Source organism: Bombus fervidus, chromosome 18, assembly GCF_041682495.2.
Source record: "Bombus fervidus isolate BK054 chromosome 18, iyBomFerv1, whole genome shotgun sequence".
NCBI lineage: Eukaryota > Metazoa > Arthropoda > Insecta > Hymenoptera > Apidae > Bombus > Bombus fervidus.
The window spans coordinates 3,924,218-3,948,425 of NC_091534.1; the positions used below are offsets into that span (position 1 = coordinate 3,924,218).

Sequence of the window (24,208 nt, forward strand, 5' to 3'; positions counted from 1 at the left end):
AGATTTCTGTGGATTTGGCGCTGGACATACGGATGAGCTCGGCGGCCGACATGAGCGCCGAGTTCACCAGGCAGGTGTCTAAGATCTTGCGGGTGGCGACGACAGCGCCGAACCTGAAGGGAACAAGTGTCAAGGACCTAAAAAACGCGGCGGCCTACGTCGCCGCCGCATGGAGGGAGCTTAACCTACAGAGGGCTGAGGTGGTCCACAGCGGTAGCTCCACGGCCGCCAAGCTCGCGGAAGCAAGGCTGACCGCGTTGGAGGAGGAAAACGCGGCCTTGCGTAAAGAGAAAACGAGGCTGGCCGCTCGCACCCACGAGTGCCCGCGGTGCAACGGTCGGGCTATTGAGCCCGGCCACCCTCCGCGGGAGGGGAAGCAAGAAGGCGCGCGTCTGGACGCCCTAGAGAAAAAGATGGGCGAACTCGGTCCCTCCATCATGAGGGCCATCGAGGAACGGTTCGGGGGCCGAAGACCGCGCAGCCCCGAACCTCGGCGCAAGGCGGACCAACCCGCTGTCCCACGCGTCACCCAAGCCACAATGCTCCCGAGGGAGCAGGAGGGTGGCGAATGGAGGGTGGTGGAAAGACGGCAGCGGAAGAAAAGGGCCGCAAGGAAGGAGGAGGAAAAAGAGAGAATGCCCGCTGCTCCTTCGTCGCGAGTAACGGGCGTACGGAAGACGGGCGTCGCACTGGTGGCTAAAAAAGGAACAGCGCAGGCGACAAAAACGGCCGGGCTCCCCCGCGCACCGCGTACGTCCGCGGTGACGTTGACTATCAACGAGGGGGTTAAGACTTCATACGCCGATGTTCTCGCGACGGCGCGACAGAAGGTCCCGCTTGCGGAGATCGGCGTCGAATCCCTCGGAATGAGGAAGTCGATGACCGGGGGTATAATTATCCGGCTCCCAGGCGACAGAGACAGAGGAAAGGCGTCGCGATTGGCGACGCGTCTGGCCGAGGTGCTGGATCCGGCCGCGGTGAGAGTAGCGGCCCCGAACAGGACGGCGGAGCTGAGGGTAGCCGGGATAGACATCTCGATCGCTAAGGAGGAGCTGCGGCAGGCGCTGGCCTCAGCGGCGGGATGCGGCAGTGCGGAAGTGCGGGTCGGAGAGATCCGCACCACCAGATACGGCCTTGGGACTGCATGGGTAAGGTGCCCAGTGGCTGGAGCCCGGAAATTAGCCCGGGACGGGAAAGTAGCTCTGGGATGGTCCACGGCGAAGGTCACGGCTATCCCGAAGAGACCCTTGCAGTGCTTTAAATGCCTGGAGCTGGGGCACATGCGGGCAACCTGCACGTCCAACGTGGATCGCGGGCATCTGTGCTACAGGTGTGGCGGTGGCGGGCATCGTGCCAGGGGGTGTCCCGCCTCCGCGCCCAAGTGCCCGTTATGCGAGTCGCTGGGGGCGCCAGCCAACCACAGGATGTGCGGGGCGGCATGTGCTCCGCCGAGAACTAAGAGGAAGCCACCGATCCGTGAACCGACCGCGGAGGTAACGCAAGAGGGGAGCACCGTCGAACATTCAGCGGCAGATGGCCGGGAGGAGGCCATGGAGGTGATTGAGGGATTTTAACCGTCTCCTCCAATGCAACCTGGGCAGATCGAGAAGGGCGCATGACCTGCTCCTCCAGACTATCCGGGAGGGAGAGGTCGCCCTCGCGACAGTGGCCGAGCCGTATCGCGTCCCTGACGCTCCCAACTGGATCGGGGATTTGGACGGACTGACGGCCATAACTTGGACGCCGACCCTGGGCGCCTTTGGCGCCCTGCTTGACCGTGGCAGCGGCTACGTCGCGGTCGAATGGGCAGGAATAGCGGTGGTGGCGGTCTACGTCTCCCCCAACAGCGGCCTGGCCGCGTTCGGGGACTTTCTGGACGATGTCGGGGAATGCGTCAAAAGGTGCTTTCCCCGTCAGGTGCTGGTCCTCGGGGACTTCAACGCTCACTCGACGCAGTGGGGGAACTCCGCGACGAACGCCAGAGGAAGATGGCTGACAGACTGGGCTGCGGGACTCGGACTCCTGCTGGTAAACAAGGGTACGGCGAGCACCTGCGTGGCGTGGAGGGGGTCCTCCGTGGTCGACATCACGTGGGCCACCTCGAAGCTGTACCCGAGGATCCGTGACTGGAGAGTGGCCGAGGGAGTCGAGACCTTGTCCGATCACCTCTACATACTTATGGAGGTGGTCTCGGAGGACGTGGACGAAAATAACAACCAAGTCGCCCGAGGTGGTGCGAGCCGCTCCGGCCCGCAACCACCCAGATGGCGCCTGAAGGAGCGGGACAGGGAGATGTTGCGGGCGGCAGCCATCGTCTCGGCGTGGAGCTGGGACGCCCAAGGGACGACCAGTCTGGGAAGCGTCGACGAAGAGGCGGAGATCCTCCAAGAATACATGACCGCGGCGTGCGACGCCTCGATGCCGCGCTCCGTCCCGGGCGGTGGACGCAACCGCAGCGTTCACTGGTGGACGCCGGAGATAGCGGAACTGCGGGCGAGCTGCGTACGGGCACGCAGAAGATTCCTGAGGGCCCGTCGCCGTAGAAGGACGCGCGACGAGGAGGAGATCTCCCGCTGCTACGGGGTCTACAGAGAGGCGAGACGAACTCTGCAGCGGGAGATCAAGATCGCGAAGGCTCGGTCTTGGAAGGAGCTGATCGAGGCGGTTGAGTCAGACCCGTGGGGGCGGCCGTACAAGGTGGTAACGAAGAAGTTGCGACCCGCGGCCCCCTCGCTGACCGCCAACATGGATCCGGTACTGCTGGCCAGGGTCATCGGGACGCTGTTTCCGCGGCAGGACAGCGACGCGGGGCGGTCGGGATCGTCCCTCTCCTCCGGCGGGGGCGAGACGTCGTCAACAGCAGCGGTGGCGACGACGTCGACGGAGCGGAGCGAGGAGCTGCAGGTCACTCAGGAGGAGCTTCTCGCGGCGACTAAGAAGATGGCGTCCCGGGATGTGGCACCGGGTCCGGACGGAGTTCCGGGCCGAGTCTGGGCGGAGACGATGGAGGTGGTGGCCCCTCGCGTGCGGCATCTGTTTACCCGATGCCTGAGGGAGGGCATCTACCCGCGGATATGGCGGATGGCGAGATTGGTCCTGCTGCGAAAGGAGGGTCGTCCGCCGGAGTCGCCGTCAGCGTACAGGCCGATATGCCTGCTGGACGAGATCGGGAAGCTCCTCGAGAGGGTGATCGCCGCCCGTCTGGAGGCCCATATCTCGGGGCGGGTTCCCGGATGGCACGACAGTCAGTACGGCTTTCGCCGGGGTCGCTCCACGGTGGATGCTGTGAAGCGGGTGAGGAGCATGGCGGAGGACATGGTTTCCCGCTACGGAACGGCGGTAGCGGTCTCCCTGGACGTCAGCAATGCCTTCAACTCTATCCCCTGGGCGAGGATAATGGAGGCTCTGCGACATTTCGAGGTGCCGGCGTACCTGGTTGAGGTCATCGGAGCCTACCTAAACGATAGGTGGATCACCTTCACTGGGAAGAACGGGGAAGAGAGAAGGCGCGTGGAGCGCGGCGTCCCGCAGGGTTCGGTGTTGGGACCAATCTTGTGGATCACGGCCTACGACTCCGTCCTTCGATGCCCGATGCCCCCGGGCACGGGCTTGGTCTGTTACGCCGACGATACCTTGGTACTAGCCGGCGGACGGTGGTGGAGTGAGACCGTGATTCTCGCGGAAGACGCTGTGGCATGCGCGGTGCACGCTATTCAGCGACTGGGATTGAACGTGTCGCCGGCCAAGTCGGAGGCCCTATGGTTCTTCGACCGCCGCCGCAGGGGATCCCCTCCCGATGGTTTGTCCGTGGCCATAAATGGCGAAGCGGTGCCGGTGAAGTGTCGTATGAGGTACCTGGGCCTCACCATCGACAGCCGGTGGACGTTCGGACCACATTTCGAGCTCCTGGTCCCGAGGGTGACGGCTGCAGCCAACGCCTTGTGCGGCCTTCTTCCGAATATAGGCGGAGCAGGGTCGGGAGTCCGCCGACTCTACGAGGGAGTGATCCGGTCCCGGGTCCTCTATGGGGCACCGGTGTGGGCCCAAGACCTGATGGCCAACCGTCGCAGTCGTACCCTGGTGAGGAGACTGCAAAGGACGATCGCTATCCGAATAGCCAGAGGATATCGAACAATATCCTACGAGTCGGCGACAGTGCTGGCGGCGTCCCCCCCGTTCGAGCTGCGGGCCCTCGAGCTCTGTCGGGTGCATGAACACCTGAGGGCACCGCCTTCGACGGTGGCGCTGTCGCTGGGCGGCCTCTCGGCCTCGAACGTCCGGGAAGAGGCAAAGCTGGAGATCTGGGAGCGGTGGCGCTCCCAGCTGATGGAGGAGGACGCCAGGCGGCCACACCGAGCCGTCCGCGCCGTGCTTCCCAATTGGGAGGCTTGGAGAGATCAAGGCGGGGTTCCGCTCACCTTCAGGACGACACAGATGCTCGCCGGACACGGGGTCTTCGGTGAGTACCTGCTGAAGATCGGGCGGGAGGTGACGTCCACCTGTCACCACTGCGGGGAAGAGGAGGACACGGCACAGCACACGCTGGAGTTCTGTCCAGCGTGGGCGGAACCGCGGCGCGTCCTGCAGCTCGACATCGGCGAGAGGTTGGCTCCGGAAGCGGTCGTTGAGGCCATGCTCCGAGGGCCCCGGGAGTTTAACGCTGTCCGCGCCTACTGCGAGGAGGTTATGCAGAGAAAGGAGCGGGCAGAGAGGGACCGGAAGAGAAGAGCCGATCCCAGTAGATCATCGCATCAACGTCGCAGGGGCTCCGTACGACGCAGGGGCGCGGCGCCGCCGTCGCTGCCCCGGGTGCGCCAGATTAGGGGACGTGGCGCTAGGAGGAGTGGTTCCCCCTAGCTTCCCAACTCAAGCCGGGATGCCTCCCTAGACAACTACAACGGCAGGGAGATAGACGACGAGGCTGCACTCGGTAGTGATTCGCAAGAGACCCCGGGTGCACCTCCGAACGTCGGGATGACCACCGTGGGGTTTTAGTCGGTAGGAGTCCGACACTACACGGTCGTTGCTACGCAGCGCCGAGTGTCCATGAGGATTTCCCCACGATAAAAAAAAAAAAAAAAAAAAAAAAAAAAGTATCATATATTTTAAAGCCGACTTGGTCAAAAAACTACAAGGTTTATGAGCAAACAACTTGAGCACCAAAGTGAGCAAGTAGAGCAAATGAAGGATTCATAGAAAAGTTTTATTTTAGAACTACCTTATTTTACAATATATTTATTTTCTACCGTCATTGTTTATTGCTTATTGTCAACGAATAACTATCTCGTAACTTTTGTTTGGTGGAGGATGATAGAGGATTTTGTCATTATAATGTTGCCCTTATAATGGAAAAATGTTCATATTCAGTGAGCAGATGAATTGCTTACTTCTCTGAAATCATGTGCGTATAAATACCTGCATTCTTTTTAAAATTTTATAGAAAAAATAAACAATGTCATAAATGGATTTATTTTGAAAGAAGACGAATAAGAAGACAAAATGAAAAGGATAACGAATCCCTTCTTCATAAAATTGTATTTATATTCCTCTGGTTTAAACAGACAAAATAACGTTCAAATACTCAGTACATGATACAATATATTATCAGTAGTAAGATCATTATACCGGACATTTTAGTGATCTGATGTATCCAGTACAATCTGAAATAATCGAAAATATATGTATTTATATTAGTTCCTATTTTTTTATACAAAGATACTTTTATACGCACCTTGATAATCGTTGTCGGGCTGTTGATTGAAACTCTTGTTTTAGAATAAATTTCCTAATGCCCATCAGGTAAATTGCGACATACTTGTCCCAATCCATATCCTCTAAATCTAGTTTGAACATATGGCTGTCGTGTAACATTTTCACCTCCCTCGCCAAATCGGAACAGTTATCCCTTCGGAAAGTCCATTCGTGTATGGTGAAAAATGCAATCGATGCGAACAACTTATTGCCATTTCTGAGAAGTTTCATCATTCTGAAATATCATTTTCAATTATTATTACAGATGAAAACAGAGATTATCCCCGAAAGATTGTTCTCGTTGTTCGAGGATTAGTAGAATACTCACATTGGTTTACTACCTCGGAATCTTAAAAAGATATCTATGAGGAACGCAAGGAGAGCATAGGGAATTACACTCAGAACGTTGAAAATATATCTATTAGCTACGACTGAACAACCTGGGTACCATATCGTATCGTTCAGCGGGGTTTCTAGGCTACATTTTACCATAGCATCTACCATCGGACCAAACCTTGTCAATTGGAACATTTACATTATTACAATTAATGGAATTACGCGTAAAGTAAGGTTTATTATTATTCGAGTATCTCAAGAAATATTATGCAATATCAATAAATATTATTTATATCTTTATTTTTCTAAATTGAAGTATTGGTAGCAAAAGTGGACTTTTGCTTTCTACATTTGTTCGCGCTTTCATTGTCCACGTTACTTAAATGAACTGAAGCTTTTGAAATACTCTAACAATCGAATTACATTAGTTGAAAAAAATTCGTAATAAATATTACGTAAAAGGGTATGCGTTGGTCGTGCAGTTGTATACTTTAACTTCACGATCACGATGTAGCGTGACATGCCATGCAGTACATATTATCACGTCAACTACGAAATCGATAGGCACTACATCCAATCTTGTATCTCTCCTACCTCGTACCACTGTTGTACATCCTTTGCTGATTAGAATGTAAGTACCTGGTAACATTAAATTGATTTCGAAATTATTTGTGATTTTGGATTAGGAGAAATGTAACGCTAAATACATAGGAATAAATTCTCGTAATAGTGAGCAACAACAAATTTAAACCATAATAATGATGATCTAGTGGAAAGCCTCTCATATAGCCTCTAAAAAACTAACCAATTAACTCTACTTCTATTACTGTGAAATGTAAGGAGTATTGAACAATTATCATTGAAAAAGATTTATATAAATACCTGTAACTGCAGATATATTCTCTATCCATCCAGGACATGGTTCTATCAAAGCGGCACCAATTACGCTTGGCCGTACTATCGCAACTGGCATATCTTTGCACTTGCTTGCTACAATCTGCTCTGCTAAATTCTTACTGAATGTGTATGTATTTGGATAAGTTTTTAAAATCCTCTTTTCCAGCAGGTTGATCGACGTTTTGTCGAATTTATCACACATATCGATTACCTCCGAAGGACTCAAGCTCGTGCTGCAAAGTCAATAATAAGTGAACATATTCTTCACGATATAATTATAAATGTAATGTTTCTAAACCACGAAACAGCGTCTGCATATAACTTATCCTTACGTATAAACTTTTTCCTCGATCTCTTGTAGATTCGCGTTACTATAAGCTGTGCTAACGTGGACGAAGCTAACCGGATGCTTCAGTTCGTTCCAAAGTTCGACGACACGAGCAGTACCACTCGTATTCACATTAACAGCCACGTGCAACGGCTCGTTGAATCTCACAGTGGCCGCGGCGTGAAACACTATGTTTATTTTCTCTAACAATAGATTTCTATCTTCTTGCGAAAGACCTAAATTCGGCAGACTCACGTCACCTTTCACGGGATAAACTCTGCTGAAAAGTGAGGGGTTCTTCGCTTTAATGCCATCATAAATCTGAAAACGAAAATTCCAGAAATGAGAGTTGATCAATTTCAACGCTTAACACGTTCGTCGCCCAGCGTGATTGGGCTAAGTTTCCTGCGCGGCCCAAATCCAACCGCCAGCACGCAGAACGTAAACAGAGCGATAAGCGGGAATTCATTGTTTATCGTCTTCGATTCACTGTTTATCCCCTTTGATTCATTGTTTATTACCTTCGATTCATCGTAAGGAAAATATTTAGTTCTGAAATGGAGAAAGCGATAAACATTCCAGTTAGAGTATTCCGAGGAATCTCATGGCAGATATCTCAGATCTTTGATTTAGTCGAGAAGCATACTTATGAGACGTACATTAGTGATTGTTTCATCCTCAAAATGTTCAGCGAACAGCGTGAAAATATATTTGAAAGTGAGGAGAGTAGTTATGACGAAGTAGTGAATTTTAGAAAAAAAGTTATAAATAGAATTTCATCGAGTTCGAATATTGAGGAAGCATGTGCAAGCGAAGACCTCAAAGACATGTTGGAAGAACTTGCTATAAACGAAGAAGAGAAATTCGACTCTATTGATAATTCATTGAACGATATTCAATGCAATGAATTCGCTAACAGGCAGCAGACATTTCCGTTCACCGGAAAAAGCGGATTTCTGATGGATTTGCCGTCTGACATTAGCGCAAGTGAAGTGTTTTCGTTATTCATTAATGAAAAAGTGATAAGCCTTTTAGTCACAGAGACTAATAGATATACAGAGCAAAAATTACATCAACATGAAGTGACCGGTCAAACTCGACATAAGAGGTGGAAACCAACCACTTCCAAAGAAATGATAAAATTTATCGAACTAATGGTTTGGATGGGTCTAGTACAGACTCCGCTTATTACATGTTGGTCAACGAACCGTCTTTAGAATTTTCCATTTCCACGCAGCAGAATGTCCCGTAATCGTTTCGAATTGCTATTGGCGAACTTGCATTTTGCAAATAACGAAACTATGGAAGAGAGTAACAGACTTGGAAAAGTTTTACCACTCATAAACATATTAATAGACAATTACCAACAAATTTTTTCACCAGGCAAAGATATTTTAGTCGACGAGACAATGGTTCCTCGGAGGGGACGACTAATATTCCGGCAATACATACCGACGAAATCACATAAGTATGGTATAAAACTATTCAAACTGTGTTCCACCGAAGGTTACACATGGTCTGTATATTCTGGACGAGAAATCACCGGAAGTAAGGAAGTTGACATAGTTGAAAACGTCTACATTGAACTTGCAGATAAATTGCTAAATGAAGGACGAACTTTGTTCGTCGACAGCTTTTATACGAGCTATCAGTTAGCAGTGAAATTTTTAAATTTTAGGGCGCATATCGTTGGAATTGTACGACACAACAAAAAATATATGCCCCATTCCGTAATGTCGTACCCGTTGAAGAAAGGTGAAATGATAGCACGAGAAGATAAGAACGGTATTGTGATCCTCAAATGGAAAGATGTTCGAAATGTTAGAATATTATCAACAAAACATGCACCCATTATGATTTCAAGTTCGAATTCTACACATCACGGATGTCCTCCGAAACAGAAACCTTTGGCAGTAATTGCATATAATAGTGGAAAAATTTGTATCGACGGAAGTGATCAGATGGTCTCATATGCCACTGCGATACGGAAAAGCATCAAGTGGTATCGGAAATTAGCACTACATTTACTCTTAGGAACAACTATAGTAAATGCGCACATTGTGTACGAAACAGCCACAAACAAAAAAATACCGATAAGAAAATTACGGGAAATTCTCGTTTCCGAATGGTCCTCAGAAAATACTGTGCCCGACAACCATCGGAAAACGACGAAGGTGGCCCACCATTTGGAGATACGTAAGAATCAGGAGGACAAGCCTATAAGAAGGATGTGCACCCTATGTTACAAGAAGAAAAGGCAAAATGTCTCACGCGAAGAAGCGAGAAAAAACATGAAATGAACTACAATATATTGTTCGAAGTGCCCAAAATCACCCCAAATGTGTTTAGAATGTTTTAAAGAATACCATGAGATATAGCATAATATAATATTTTATCCAGAATGTAAATTAATAAAAAGAATGATACAATGTGTTTTTAATATTTTTATGTTGTATATCCTATATATAATATTGTATATTTAATTAACTCGAACAAGAAGAGCGTCACCATACGTTGGTGACGGGGCCCCCATGGAAGTAGTATACCCGTCGCATCGATATGTGCGACGTGGCGACGAACGTGTTTTAAACATTGAAAGAAACAAGAATATATTTACGAACGGGATCATCCATGATCTTCTTAAATCGTTGTTCTATCGTTTCGTTCGTTTTTGGACGAATTAGAATACAAATGGCAGCGATGCGTGGACATACGCGCATCAGTTTTTCCAGAAGACCTATTCCCACGAAACCAGTTGCTCCAGTCACAAGAATCCCACTACCGGCATAGAATTCCTCCAGAGTATTCGTCTTATTCAATCCTTTATTGATCGAATTTTCTTTCCAATCTTTATTGATTGCATTCATGTTCCAGGATCTGCACAATTTCAGTCCCAATATTTGCCACTGAATTATCAAATAGTAAGTGTTTAAAATAATGTACAATATTTGTTATAGTTGAGATTTTAAGCTTAAACAATCTTTTTGTAATTTCCTTTGGCTTCTGTATTGTTTGTTTTATTTGTATTTGTGTGAATATAATAGTATGCAGTGATCGGTAATTTGTGTGGAACATTTGCGTGGTTCGTGCGAGACAGTGTTCGATCGCATATAATACCACCTGGAGAATACTTGATACGTATGTGATTTTTATGCGTGCGCGCGCGGAAGGGACGATGAAATCTGGATAAACATTGTTTATATGTGCTCTTATTTATTAATTATTTACGGAGGCAAAAGGACTCATATTTCCGATATGCCGTTACAGATTTCATTGAGTAAATAGGTTTAATCCATGATATTTCTTAGAATATGTTGCGCAAGGTGGTTTACGTCACCGAACGTCATAGTCTTCTTCTTTACGACTTACACGAGATAAGCTGTTGCCCATGTATGGCATTGGTAATTACAAATGACAGCTAATGGAAAACACAATTGAATACAGAATAACAAAAAATCGCCTGTTACCTGATTCTCTTTTCGCTGCGCATTCTTTACTATAAGTCGAACAAAAATGCCATTTCACGATAGTAGATTCCGACACGTCTTTTGTCACGTCATACCGGGTTTTCATCCGTCAATAAGTCGTCTACTTCACTTATATATACGCACCAGCGTAACTAGCTGCGATATAAAGTTGTTGGAAATATATAATGTTATAACCTGTTAAACTCAGTGTTATACTCATTGAACCACGCCTATTATCCTAGCAGAAATAAGGAGATCGATCTTTTCGTGGCGTCGATTGTCTAATCGAAACGGGAATTTATTACTCCCCTTGACGCGCACTCACGCGATCGTGTCTCCCTGCGAGTGGTCGTAACACAAGCTCTCTAATGCCATTTCATAGTTTCTTTTATATAGAATCAATATTACATATGTATATTTCAGTTCATTTGCGTTTGTTTCAATTTATTTTACTACAAACAAGCGATCTTTACCATTTAAAATATAATATGAACAAAATATCTCGCACGTTTAATGTAGTCACCGCGTAGCGTATTTTCACCTTTCATAAACTCGAAAGGTCGAAGACAAACCTAACAATAACTTATGAAAAACCGTTCTGAAACTCAACTGTTGCCAAAAAATAGCCAGAGTTTCACGCAACATTCACACGAAGGCGAATGTTCCGATCACCTCTACTGACTGGTTGTAAATTATTGAATAACCACTGTAATGAACCAGTTTCACTCTGTAAAATGTAAAATACAAAATAAATATTTTAAAATTCAAAATCTTCATTTAAACTATTGTAGCAAACGACCTGATAATATTTTTGTTATATATGATACTGGAAATGATAAATAATAATTAATAGAAGACACAATTGAATACAGAGAAACAAGGTATCTCTTGTTACCTCTTGCTACTTCCACTGCGTTTTCTTTACCAAAGATCGAACAATAATGCGTCTTCACGATAGTAGATACCGACACGTCTGTCACAGTACTGTAATGATCACGAAGTAATACTCCTTTAAACATTCGTACTTTTAATAACGCCACCCTACTACTGAAATTGTATAGCGTCATACATGAATGATTCGATTAACGTTTTTATCTCCAGAAGCAAGCAAAAATATAGATTTAAACATTTGAATTTCAATGACATTCTTATTCTATATAAAATTTTATTAGTTAAGATGAAGACGAAAGTATTTGAATTGTAAATTCCGTTGCATAATACGAACTAGCTATCCTGCTGGGATTAAATAACACACAGTCAGTGTGAAACGTATTAATGCAATGCTTTAACAAAAATTAAAATTATGGTACAACTTCGTTTAGTAAGCAATTCGAAGAAAATGAAAAATATATACATATTCTTACAAGTCTACAAAATAATTTTCAAAAAAAAAAAAAAAAAGAAAAGGATTCGATACCTATTCCTATGGTGAAAATATTAATAATTATCTAGCTAATGTTAAATATATATGTGTAATATATGTTCGTACAGTTACCACTTCATAGGATACAATGTCTATATCGTAATATAATATAGTATAATCATTTAAAGAAGGTTTCCTTAAAAAAATGGAAAAATATTTTTAGTAGTGTACTCATTAATTTGATAAATTCAATGCCACGATATTTGCAAAACATAATGGAATCAAAACGAAACTTTACTAACAAGAAAAGGTCGCGAATGGGCAGACTCTGATTTTAATAAAACGTGAGACTTGAAGAACAGCGCGAAATATCGAACACGTATTCTTTTTTAGTTGCGGTAAATCAAGTCTATGAGGGGTAATCATCCTGTAAAGTTCAAATCCTTAGAGACTACCACGAAACAATTAAAAATAGACAAAAATTAGTTAATGAAAATCTTAACGTATAGGAAAAGTACTACAGTTAATAAGAAATTTTCAAAATTGTTTGAAGAAGTCACTCGGTAATGTCTATTTGAAAAATTACGGCATCAATAAATATGACAAAAGAAAGTTGCATTTTTTGTTGTTGAGGAAATATTAGGTTGCTATGATCACTAGTTCTTCCATGCTAACTAAATTGGTACGACTTGTAACGACGCTTCTTTGTCGTGGGCGTCGGTCACGTGTTAATTATCTAAGTGTATCCGGTGTGTTTATATGGCTGTACACGGTGGTGAAATACAGAACGTAAAAACTAAATCTGAGTGAATCAATAAATATCAAACTCCAAAACGTATTTCATAATATTTGTCTCGAATCTACTATGTATTATGCATATATATATATGATTTCTTCGTTAGTAAATGTAAATATCCTACTTATATTCTGTCATTATATTTTCTTTTATCACGATGACTGACATTAATGCACCTTAACGAACGCTATCGTTCGAGAATTTATTGAAACTAACAAGCATTATGATATTTTTATATTTTATGAATCACATGCAGTTTTCATTTTATTGTGAGCAAAGTTCAGTGGATTCGAATATGGAGAACGGGCTACTCCATGTGGAGCTAGTCAGCATTCTGTTCGCAATAATACAAGCGTTTCATTCAAAAATTGACGAACTGGTTCACTATGACATGAATCGTAAGCAATCGTGTATGAAATAGATAGAGTTTACGCCTTTGCTTTAACTTTGTACTGCTTTAAATTTGCTACGAAGTCGTAAACATAAAAAATCGCAAATGTAATGCACATGTGATTGATGCTGGTACAGAATTCCATTCTCGAATAAATGTTTCGAATTATTCTTTCGCGAGTCCAAATGCTGGCATTTGTCGATTGAGGTGTCACGGTATTGATCATATAGTCCAAAAGCGTAGTTGCAACCTAAGTAGCATAAAATAGCAATGTCCAGAGGAAAATTACACGTGCATTAAGTATACTTGAGCTGCTACTGAATGTGGTTGTACGTTGTTTTTCATAAACAACAAACGATTTCCATACAAATTATTGTTCATTGTACATTATAATATTCAAATACATATACATGAAATAATAAATGAAGAAACACGAAAAAAGAAACAAAAAAGTTATTTGAACTTATATTCGAAGGATTAGTTAAGGTATCGTTTTATGCACTAACGTGTAATATATGCCGAATGAAAAATAATATTTGTCCCGTTGAATAGCTCTTTTAAGTTTTTGATTTTGTTGATGAAATGACACTATCATTGCAAAGAAGTTCAAAGCAATTTTTAACACATCTGGTGAGTAGCCCATTCGTTTTCTCTATACACATACCCAACCGTGCTTTTAAAAAGAACACCTCCAATATCACATATCAATTTTCTGTGAGCAGTCTGCGATTGGGATTTTGGGTGACCCTCAGCTTACAATTGCCTTTTTGGGAAAGACCGAAGTTCCTACCTCCGAAATTGTAAATATGAAGATGCGGACCTTATCAAGAAGCTAATAAACACTCTAAATGTTCGATGGGTTCCCTCTAAAGTAAACAGCTGGTACCATTCAGCAACACCAGAGAAGTTTGGAAGGAATTGTTTCCCACCTCACAAAAACCATGGTGAGTAGGAAAACCCTAAGACAGGGAACTAGAATACGAGGATCAGACGAGGTTTCTTCAGAGAGTCTTAAACAAGTCTTCAAACAGTCTTCAGCACACAGTCATATTCTGTAACATTAATCTGCATCTTTAATCTACCTCCACCTTGAGCGTTCACAGCGTTCAAGGTTCGCGATATCAACCGATCAGTTGCAAGCTGACTGATCGCCACCTAGTTGAGAATTCGCATCAGTCTGCACACGCGGCACGTGTGCGATTTTCCAGCGAAGTGTGAACTTTGTATAAACGTTTCTTATATGTGCTTTTGCTCACTAATTATTTATCGTAGCAAAGGATAAGAGGAACATTAATCCACTCTACTCGGAAATTCCATGCAGTGGTTCTCGACATGCAGTTACAAATTTCAATGTGTTACGGGTTTAATCTATAATTGATGATTTTTCTTAGAAATAGAATATTACTCTACGTTCTTTATTAATATCACGAGTACTAATAAAAACCCGAAGCTGGAATTTTCCAATTTGCACGCCAACTTCCCGCAAATTTCATGTTAATCGGCCACTGGTGCTTTTCGAAACAATATCCATTACGATTAATAATTCTTCATGACATATAAAGTTTCAAATTCTTCCAATTGAAACGTTCAAAGTTGATTGCTTCGTTGAAAATATTAGAATACGGAAATTATTCTAAATAGTTTATACATTAATTTACTCGTTTCGAAATAATCGATAGAAAGTCAAACGCGAAACTTGACGAAGTACCGATGAAGATATGCCATGAATGATGGTGGTTATTTTTACCCAGAAAATGGCGTTAGAGTTTAATCAGTTGCTTGTCAATATTTCTCATTTGCCAAACTGTTGTATATATTACTATGTATGATTGTGTGTTATTTTCCCATATCGTGTGTATCAGTATCTGCACAATGTAATAATAATACGTTCGATTTGTCATGATGGAAGAATCGATTCTAATAAAAAAATACTCGCATTGAAAAACTGTACGCTTCTGTACAAGCTCACTTTCTTGGAATCTTCCATGAAGGAACGTACTATTCAAAATATATAAGTAGGCACATGTCACGAATGTATTTATGCTTTTTGTGTATTGAAAAGTTAAACCATGTTAGTGTCTTGATTTATCATTTTGATGACAAATAAAAAGTTCTTACACAACTCTAGACTTATGTAATCTGAAAGACTCAGTAGTGGATGCTAAGAAGTGCAGGATATAGAAAAGTTAAGTTCTGGGGCCACCATAGTATTATTCTACAGCCTCTGTGTGGTGGAGATTAATATAAAAATGTTGCCGAAAATTTGACCTTGACCTTGAAATTCCAGATCTAAAGGTCATATTTTTCTGCATACATCATATTCTACTTATCACAGAGACCAATTTTCCAACAGGAACTATCAATTACAACTGGACTATTTTCTTGCAAAACGATGTTGAAGTTTGCTATACAGGTCAAAACAAAGTGAGAGTGATTTTCTGACTGTGAATCTAAAGAAGAAATTGTAAATGGTGTTTTGTTTTATAATGTGAGAATAATTGAACCAATACACTAGAAAAAAACTGTATCCGCTACTGAAGATTACAAATGATGGAAAACATGATTCCATGCTACTAGAGAAGATATTTCTTTTTCTGTGAAGATACAGCGGTCCCTCACTCTACGGGGCACTTCTTTTACGCGAGTTCCTTTTTCACGCGGTAAATTGTAACAATTTAGGCGGAAGTTTTTTAACGCGATCTTATCTTACTCAACCGGTAACGTCAGTGCCGTATGAGATTAAAATGAAAGTACATTACGTTGTGCTAGACATTATATGCGTGCATATTTTTTCTTTTAGGCTGTCAGACTTTATTTACGTGATTCTCATTCGTGTAAAACGAATCCACGTGGAACGGATACTCCGCGTGAATCGAGGGACGAATGTAATTATCTTCTAAGCGTTTTGCAAATGTATATATCATTCATGTATAATGTATGATATAAATCATATCATAAATAGAAATAGATCAACTACTCAAATATAATATAAGCATAATCTATTAAATAATTACAACTTACCTAGTTTATATTATACGTCAATAATAAAATAAAAATATGGCATAATGTATTAAGTTTAATGTTAATATTTTAAGGAAACAAATAATGTGAACATCTTTCCATATAGCAGCTTTTATACTTCGGGCGCAAAAACATGACAGCACATCTGGAAAAAAATCAATATATATAGCAAGGAAAGATCTCGTTTTGATATAACACAGATATGAAATTCTCTAAGGCAAAACTACGAGCGTGTGCAAAATTATTTGTGAACCGTATAAACTTGTGCAATTCCGCTAAAATGTAGGTCCGATTAGCTATACAAGTATGGCATGGCTTTTATTCATACCGATGAATTCTAATACTATCAGAAGTTAATATTTATTTTATTACAATTATTACTTAACAATTATATTTATATATCATTATTACAATTATTTTTAATTACAATTACATTACAATTATTATGATTACATCTACCATTTTTATGATTAGTTTGTTATTACTTTACGCTAGCGCTGCAGTTCGTCTGGCTCTGACCGGATTGAAATAAGTAGTCTAAACCCAAACCCAATACATTGACGACATTCGCTTCTGATTGAATCATAACAGACATGTCTTAGAGTATCTCATATGCAATTTACCCAAGCTCGTCCCAGCCTCGTTCGTCAAGACGAAGGGAGAATGAGTGCTAAATTCGGCCGCTGGCAGCCAATGATGCGTGCGCTGGCATAGAAGCACAATTATCAGCGAAAGTACAGTGGTTGTACCGATAGCTTTTGCGAATTTCTCGAAAATCATGGCCCATCCATAGTTTACATATGGAGGAAAAAATTGTTTAAAATGTTGAGCTTCACAAATCATCGAAATCGGAGAAAATGGAACGGTTTTACAGTTTCACCCTCGTTCTTACGAGGCTGGCACAGACGAATAAAGTACCAATGTCTCCGTCTGTGACATTCATAGCATGTCTTATATATGTATTATATATGTATTATATTGTATATTTTATTAATTACATTGCAATTTACATTTATGAAGTAGAAGCCTACTAGTATTTCGTGTAGAATTCTGAAAACTAACTAAGTTTGTGATAATAGTGCCACCAATGCATTCTATTCAACATTTCATTTCTCATGAGTAAAAAAGGATCATGATTACAAATGCATCCAAGACTGATTGTGTAAGGTATTTTTAAAATATAACAAAAAGAACGAACAAGATTTGGTATTCTCGGAAGTCTATTAGACGATTAAAAGCTAATTATTTTTTGTGGTGGACTTTACGTGTTGGTTTATACAATAACGAGACGAATTGATATTTGTACTGTCAAATGTATTTAAAAGTATTTTTAAATATAGAATACAGAGTCACTCCTCGTTCGCTCAAAGTCATTCGATATACTCGCTATAAGAATGCTCGATACTCGTACGCTAGGTAATGCTTATGTTCGCTCGATACTAACTGTCCGAAAGATCGTGTTCGTTTATATATACTGATCAGAGGAGTACCGAACAGTTTAAATTCGACTTCGAATGACGGTTGCACGTAACGGCGATATTGTACGTCAAGGTCAATATCCAGAGGCAAAATAACAACATGAGTCGCTCTCGATTCGCATCGTCCTCTGGCTCATGTGCCGCTACATTTCTATCATTGTAACAAATCTCTCGTTAAGGATGGAGTAAACAACGTCATATTTTAATTGTACGAAGCATTGCTACAATGCTGTTGCATTTACCTGCGACTTAGACCGACTAATAATAAAGTTTCAAATGAACTGAATTTTGAAACACAGAAATCCCAAAACTCGTATTTCACATATTTCTCTCACCAAAATTACATAGCTTTGCTTTTAATGATGGGCTTCATTTTTTGGATGATCCTTTTTCTCTACATGGAAAACACATTACAAGGGACTGTAGTGAAGAAGCTCTCGCTATGAATCGCAATAAAGATCTGAAGGTCACTTTTGAAATTACTCAATAGTTGTTAACCTCTGACTCAAATAGACAAAAACTATCTACAGCCCCTAATCTTTTTTCGAAGATGATTGCTGAAGATGCTCTGTGATGCGGCAAACAAGTTTTTTTGATACAAGCTGATTACGATGTTACATCAGTACATGATATTAATAACCTAATGACTTGGTATTTTTAATACCAAATTTCTAACAGATCTACAGACTGTTCGGTTAAGAGTGTAACAAAATTTAACCAGTGGTTCTCGGAACCAAAATAAAACGAAAATCCTGAACAAGAAGATTACGTAATCGGCTTTCTTTTTTAGTTGTAAACAATTAATCATCGGCCGCAATATCCTCGTGCGGAGACAACTCTCCTTACAGGGACAAATGTAGGTTAGCTTGAGCAAGAGAGTGCAGAGCGATTCCAAATCGAACGATATATCAAGGAGCCTTAAAACAGTCTTCATCCGAGCGTCATACTCTTCGTGTTATATTATATAGTGCAAATAAATCAATTACACATAACATTACTCCTCATCTTTGATCTGCCTTCACCTTGAGCGTAATAGCGTTCACGTTTCGCGGTATCAATCGATCAGTTGCAACCTGACTGATTGTCACCTAGTAGTTGAAAATCGCAACACAGACCGCTCACTGGGATATTTCGACCGATTTCTCACTATCAATAATTAAACAACATAGCCGAACATCCTGTATATGAACCGACGCGTGACAGGACATTTCCTGATAAAGTAATTTGAAAGTAATGACTAATGAAACTTGGGAACTGATTAATAACGGCACTATCACAGAATAAAAATTTGGACCGTATTACATAATATTTAATGTTCCGACGTAATGTAATGTAATGATAATTACCAAGAATTCAATGCCGTACACTAGACCAAACCTTGAATTTCAAGTAACGCCAACTATGGCGTTGCCCGGATTCTTCCAGCTTTTTAAAATAAATACATACAGCGTCTACAATTGCTCTCTCTAATCATTTATTGAGTAAATAAATCATATGCCAGATATCTGCAATAATTGCAACAAATTCGTGACCTAAATTCTGCAATTAGAGAGTAAAATAGAAGTAGAAACGGTTCTGTTCCTGAAGCCAATGACAATGAAGTGTCAAACGTGGCAAACGTAGAAAAGAATAATGCGAGTGAAAGAGGATGAGAAAGAGGAACAGAGAGTAGAAGTGTTCTTTTTTTTCTTTTTTTTTTTTTTTATTTGGTAGACCATACCCAATCAATTCTCATACAGAATTTTAAGTAAATTATTTTGTCGTTGTACTGTAACTTGGATTATAAAAGTTTATAGTATGTTTGATTCTAGTACAATCTAATGCTTCAATCCAATTCAGCCGTCAAACAATCAAGCGTGAACACATGTGTGTCTAGTGCCTAGTGCAGTTCACAATACAAGTGACGACCCTTCGTCGAAAGTGAAATGGAACCAAAATAAAACAAACGCTCTAAACTTAATAGTGAATAATCAGACTCTTCGAATCTCCAATCCGAATCATAGCTTCTCGACTAGTTATTTCAATTTGAATTAACTAGCTTCAGGATGGCCCAAACATCTCGAACTAGCACAAACGAACAAAATTATAACCGCTTTATTCTCCCTCCTCCGTGGCGAATGGACAAACTGTCCCACCTCCCAAACCATACAAATGACAACAAAAAACGCAAGATAGACTCTCCCAACAAAAATATAAATATCTTCACTTACAACAGATTCGTACTACTAGAATCCATACACAACGCTACGGACGTAATAGAAACACCACCAAGCCAGCAAAAGGAAAGGACTCCTCCGCCCTCACCAATCTTCATTGATGACGTCATCGATATCCAAACAATGATCATTTCCATCGAGAAAGACATCAACAAAGAAGATTATCAAGTAAAAATTAAAAACAATCACGTTAAAATTCAGCCGACTAATCCAAACTCCTATAGAAAACTAACAAAGCTGCTAAAAACCCTGAACGCTAAATTCCACACTTATCAACTAAAACAAAAAAGACCCTTTCGAGTGGTACTACGCAACATTTATCACTCTGCTAACTTACACGAACTGAAATACAAACTCCAAAATCTGGGCCATGAAGTTATCAATATCAGCAATACAAGACACGGAATCACAAAAAACCCACTATCTTTACTTATGTTGATTTAAAGAAAAAGCCAAACAACCAAGAAATATATAACATCAACCGATTAATGCACTCGGAAATAAAATTCGAACCACCTTTTACAAAAAAAGAGATAGTTCAGTGTAAAAGGTGCCAGAGATACGGCAACACGCAAAGATATTGCAACCGCATATTACTGCTGCGTCAAATGTGTAGGTCCTCATTCTACAGATCAATGCACTGAATCAGCAGAAACTCCTGCGAAATGTATCCACTGTTAAGGAGACCACCCAGCGAACTACAAAGGCTGCTCAACCTGCAAGACCTTATACAACAACAAGTTCCTCAAACCCAGAGTAAAGCCCACAAAAACTATCCACTCCTTCACCATCCAGTCTATCTACTCCTTCACTATCCAGTCCACAAAACACGAATAACCTCGATAGGCTCGAAAAGTTAATCGAACAACAATCAGAGCAATATTTTTAAAGCTTTTGCTTGCTATCAGTGCTTACACTCGTTGTGAGCAAACTACACTGCGATATAAAATAAAACCATTATACATAGCTCTTTGGAATGCCAACGGTCTAGCTCAGCATAAATACGAACTAGAATTCTTCTTAAAACAACAAGAGATTGATGTAATGCTCATATCTGAAACCCACTTCACCGATAAATATTACCTAAAATTAAATGGTTATAAAACTTCTATCACACCCAACATCCCAGCGGAAAAGCCCACAGCGGCACTGGAATTATCATTAAAGCCAGTATAATATATTATGAGCTTCCATCATTCCAGAAGGACTACCTCTTGTCACCAGAGGGCCATCAACATCAAGATAGGCCCACCGATGTTAATGCTTTCTCATTAGTGGTCACATTGATTGTTTGTTTCAAGAAATATAACTTCCAACACAACTTTTTCCATTCCAGTGTCTAAGGTAAGCCTTACTGAAGAGTCCTACTAGCAAATCTCGGACGAAACATTTTACTCCCTTTCCTTTCCCTCTTTGTCTCTCCTACATCCCCCTGCTTTTTCAAGTTGTTGTGTTTAGTATTTAGGACTCAACAGCTGTGGACCATACATATGGCAGGCAAGAAGAAGGGTTCACGCAGAAAGACAGCAGCGGGGTGATTAAGCGCCGGAGAATGTATATTGTGTCGCTACGAACTGGTTTTGGTTTGTAAATATACATTCTCCAGTTTCTTGGAGAACGGCCTTTGGGAGAATCACAGTATATATATGGCTGTGATTGTAACTGGCTGAATTTTATTGGAACACCTGCTGCGTAACGAAATTGAGAAAAATGTCGAACAATTTTCGTTGGAAATTGCTTGTTATTTATAAGACGATGTAAATTGAAAAATTCCACCTTACAAATAGATTCGAAATATTTGACGAAAAGTATTTATTGAAAATAAGAAATTTGAAGCAATGATCTATAGAAACTATGAATAATAAACATAAATAATGTAAATAACATAGCACTCGAAAACAGACAAAATAACGATGAGTCAATCGTAATGCGAGATATTCAGATTGACACAACTGATTGCACTGTGGACCGCAATTGTTCGATATTTTCATGTAATTTAAAATGTTCCTTGCCTCACAGAGAAATCTTATATCCGCGCGCAACATCGATTCGTTTACGATAACAAAGAATAGGGCTTTTGTCAACGAGGAAATAGTATCCTTTCTTATTTCGACCATGAAAGTGTTATCGTTCCAATTATTATTATTTCAACGCACCGTCAATCTGTCGTATTGTTTCCATTTCTTGCAAAAACTTACGATACTCGTTAAATTTATCATTTGCATGTTCGTGCTTGAAACACAACCACTTACTGACATGCTTCGTTCACTAGAAACTTTCAGAACTATGTTTCAATCCACGATTTATCTCTTGCAAAAATCTGCTTCCTCCGTGATTGTAATAGAATGTAATGATTGACGAATAGAAACGAAAATATCCAGACAAAGGAAAATTCAACACGGAGCGTATCGTCTATCCACATCATATTAAGTAAGTAGGCTTTGGCGTTTTGGATGAATACGAAGAGTGATATGATACTAAATGTGTATATTTAGTTTATTAAGGTGTAACGTTCCGTTAACACAACAATGTTTCATTTATAATTTTTTTTTAGTTATTTTTATTTCAGTTACTTTTATCATTATTGAATTCTCCTTGAATTTTTTAACATTGTAGTTATAGGAGATAATTTTAAGAATATACGTAATATATTTTTCGTGAATATTTTTCTTTTTATTATTATTATCAATAGTATTATTTTGATGTATATAAAACTTTACTAAATCAACTTTACTAAAATATTATTTTGAGGAAGTTAGGGTATCCATTTATAGTAAACATTGACATTTTTAAATCATGGGAATTTTTCTTTGATTTCTGCAAAATATCTTTTGATGTAACACAGTATTGTCTCTATACTATACGCAATTGATCGAAAATCGCGAGTCCGTGACGATGAATTGTCGCGTAGAGTGTAGATCACTTGATTGTATGTATATTGCAGATGTGACTCGCCATTTTTCCGGATATAAAGGACGGTCCGAGTGAGAGAGAGAGAGAGAGAGAGAGAGAGAGAGAGAGAGAGAGAGAGTGAGAGAGATCCGAAGGAGGGCTTGACGAAAAGGAACATATCGATTGGATAATGTTAATGCAACAAAGCACTTTTTCTTTTTCCATTTCTCGTTAAACGAATCTTTTATCAGGATAATAGCGAAGCATTTCTGATTAAAACAGAACCAAACACGATATATGTAATTTGAAGCATATTTGCTTATTTAATGATGTTAACTTACTTTCTTTCGTCAATTAAATATATATACATGCATGGAAATGAGATTTAAACTATATCGTGCTTGGTCTCATTGTAATCGGGAAAATATGTCAAATACCTAAGTGAAAGTTTTATTTAAAAAGAATCAGAAATAAAACAGTTTCGTTATTGTTTCACGAATAATTAGTATCGTTTCATGGACAATTGAATTCGGTTTAGGTCGCACTACTCAGCCGTCGAATTTCATGGTGTGTCAAAGGGAATACGAGGACCCATTGAAAGGAACTTGGTCCTAGTTGTGGGGGTGACGGTCTCTTATGAGGAACAGGCGATCAAATATCGACTGTACAATTTTTGTTTCAAAAGTCTCGCTCGGGCAACCGAGGCGAACAGATGTGCGTAGGCAAACGTGTGCTCCAGTCAAGTGATTCAGAGAAGTGCTACGAATAGTGTTAGTGACAAACAATGCAACAGCAGATATCAACGATCAAGATTGCAACCAATGGAGAAAAATATTACATAAAAGGGTCATCAGATTTACCAGGCTTACAGCAACAACAGCAAAATAATAACAACCAAAATGATATGGAAATAGAAGAAATGGAAGAGCAGCGGAGACAGGAGGAGTGCAGACACGATAACAAAATAAGTTACCAGGACGAAAACTGGAAGCTAGCAAAGACTAGCAAAAAACGTAAAATAATTCCAGACACAAATGCTGCAGGAAACCCAGATACAGGAAAGCAGCGATGGCTGCAAGAATTACCTTTAAGAAACTCCTTCAGCTCACTAACGGAAGAAATAGACAATGACCCGACAAGCAAAACCACAACTAAAACACCTTACATATCAAAACCACCACCAATATTTGTTGAGGCCCAAATAATAGACCCGCTTATTGATCGACTAAACAATGTAGTCGGGAAGGATAACTACACAATAAAACAAACAAA

General features: G+C 41.3%; 1 protein-coding gene across 1 annotated transcript in view; it reads right to left on the reverse strand.

The window, feature by feature from the left end:
• Window positions 1–5,269: 5,269 nt before the first annotated feature.
• The window catches only part of LOC139996449 (putative fatty acyl-CoA reductase CG5065), a 30,980-nt gene continuing 12,041 nt past the window's right edge, over window positions 5,270–24,208 (reverse strand). The window contains exons 2-8 of the mRNA XM_072020815.1: window positions 9,934–10,218; window positions 7,317–7,633; window positions 6,970–7,217; window positions 6,543–6,726; window positions 6,080–6,265; window positions 5,732–5,986; window positions 5,270–5,660 (exon numbers count right to left, since the gene is read on the reverse strand). Coding sequence (XP_071876916.1) covers window positions 5,582–5,660; window positions 5,732–5,986; window positions 6,080–6,265; window positions 6,543–6,726; window positions 6,970–7,217; window positions 7,317–7,633; window positions 9,934–10,179 — 1,515 coding nt within the window. The 5' untranslated portion in view covers window positions 10,180–10,218 and the 3' untranslated portion in view covers window positions 5,270–5,581. The remainder of the gene's footprint in view (window positions 5,661–5,731; window positions 5,987–6,079; window positions 6,266–6,542; window positions 6,727–6,969; window positions 7,218–7,316; window positions 7,634–9,933; window positions 10,219–24,208) is intronic.